Genomic DNA, 1776 nt, shown 5'->3' with positions numbered 1-1776 from the left:
GTCCAATGTGAGCAAGTATTTCCAAGAATATTATCTCACGACCGACCTTGTAACGGACAACCTGTCCTTCACCTAGGGAGGTATTTTTCCCTCTTAAAAAATTTCTTTTTTAAACTTCTAGTCATGTATTTTCATTTTATTAATCAACTTTGTTGATTATAGGCCCATGGTTTTGACCAGAGCCTACCCAGGGTGTGGTAGAGAGGGTTGCTACCTTATCTAGCATGACTGCCATCGAAAAAAGTGTTAAGGTGTTAGTTACTGAGAATAACCTAAGGTTGGTTGGCCTTTTGGAGCCTCACCAAGAGGTGAAAGAAATGACTTCTGGGAGCGCCACAAGAGAAGGTGTTGAGGAGGCTCCCCAACCCCAAGACGTTTCTCAACCCACAACTTCATAGATTCATATTCTCTTCTTTCCACCGGTCCTTCAAATAGTGCTTCAATCTCTGACCAATCACCTTAAAGTGTACCGTCTTCTCACTATAAATTTGCACAGCTCCATAAGGCAATGAGACAACAACGGTGTATGGTCCTGACCACCTCGACTTTAATTTTCCCAGAAAAAGCTTCAAACGAGAATTAAATAATAGCACCTTGTCTCCCGGTTGGAAATCCTTCCTAATTATCCTTTTATCATGAAATGCCTTAGACTTTGCTTTATAAATATTGTCATTCTCATAGGCTTCATTTTGAAATTCATCAAGCTCAATCAACTCCAGAAGCCTATTCAGTCCTGCCATAAATAGATCAACGTTCAACTTTTTTACTTCCCAATAAGCTCGGTGCACAACTTCCATCGATAAATGACATGCATTTCCAGACACCAGTCGATACAATGACATACCAATCGAAGTCTTGAAGGCTGTGTGATATGCCCACAGTGAATCATCAAGATTTTTTTACCAATCCTTCCTTGATGTATTTACAGTCTTCTCCAAAATACTTTTGATATCCCGATTTGACACTTCTGCTTGACCATTGGCAAGTGGATGATAGAACAAAGCCTTTCGATGATGAACTCCATAATGAGCGCATAGAGTTGTGAATGACTTGTTTCATAAATGACTTCCTCTGTCACTAATAATTGCTCTTAGAGTACCGAACCGAGTAAAAATATTTTTATGAAGGAATTTAAGTATCTCCTTACCATCACAAGTAGGAGTTACTGCAGCTTCCACCCATTTAGAAACATAATCTACTGCCAGCAAAATGTACTTGTAATTATAAGATAACGGGAATGGCCCCATAAAATCTATTCCCCACACATCAAACAACTAAACTTCTAGAATTCCAGTCATCGACATTTGATATCTTCTTGATATGTTACTAGTCTTTTGGCAATGATCACAACTCTTGACAAAGGCACTAGCATCTTCAAATAACATAGGCCAATAAAACCCACATTGCAAAACTTTTGCTGCAGTCCTTGTTCCTCCAAAGAGACTGTCACAATGTAAAGTATGGCAATGAGTAAGAAAGGAAATCATCACATCTTTTGGGACACATCTTCTAATTACTCGATTAGCACAATGAAAAAAGAGAATGGGCTCATCCCAATAATAATGCTAGACTTCTGAATAGAAATTTTTGAGTTGGTGCCTTGACATGTCCAGAGGCACAACTTTAGCTACCAAATAATTGACATAATCAGCAAACCAAGGTAGATTTTCTTCACTTTCAATGGAAAATAAATGTTCATTCGGGAAGTTTTCATCAATTTGTTCATCTTTCTCATTAGGCTCTTCTCCTTTTTCCAATCTAGATATGTAACGACCA

General features: G+C 38.3%; 1 protein-coding gene across 1 annotated transcript; it reads right to left on the bottom strand.

Moving 5' to 3' along the window:
• Positions 1–392: 392 nt before the first annotated feature.
• On the bottom strand, positions 393–797 carry LOC133824951 (uncharacterized). The gene has a single exon (XM_062257964.1). It carries the CDS (start codon positions 795–797, stop codon positions 393–395), a length of 405 nt encoding a protein of 134 aa, XP_062113948.1.
• Between the last annotated feature and the right edge of the window lie 979 nt (positions 798–1776).

The sequence above is a fragment of the Humulus lupulus genome, chromosome 3 (genome assembly GCF_963169125.1).
Source record: "Humulus lupulus chromosome 3, drHumLupu1.1, whole genome shotgun sequence".
Classification (NCBI taxonomy): domain Eukaryota; kingdom Viridiplantae; phylum Streptophyta; class Magnoliopsida; order Rosales; family Cannabaceae; genus Humulus; species Humulus lupulus.
This window is presented reverse-complemented; position numbering and strand designations above follow the sequence as displayed.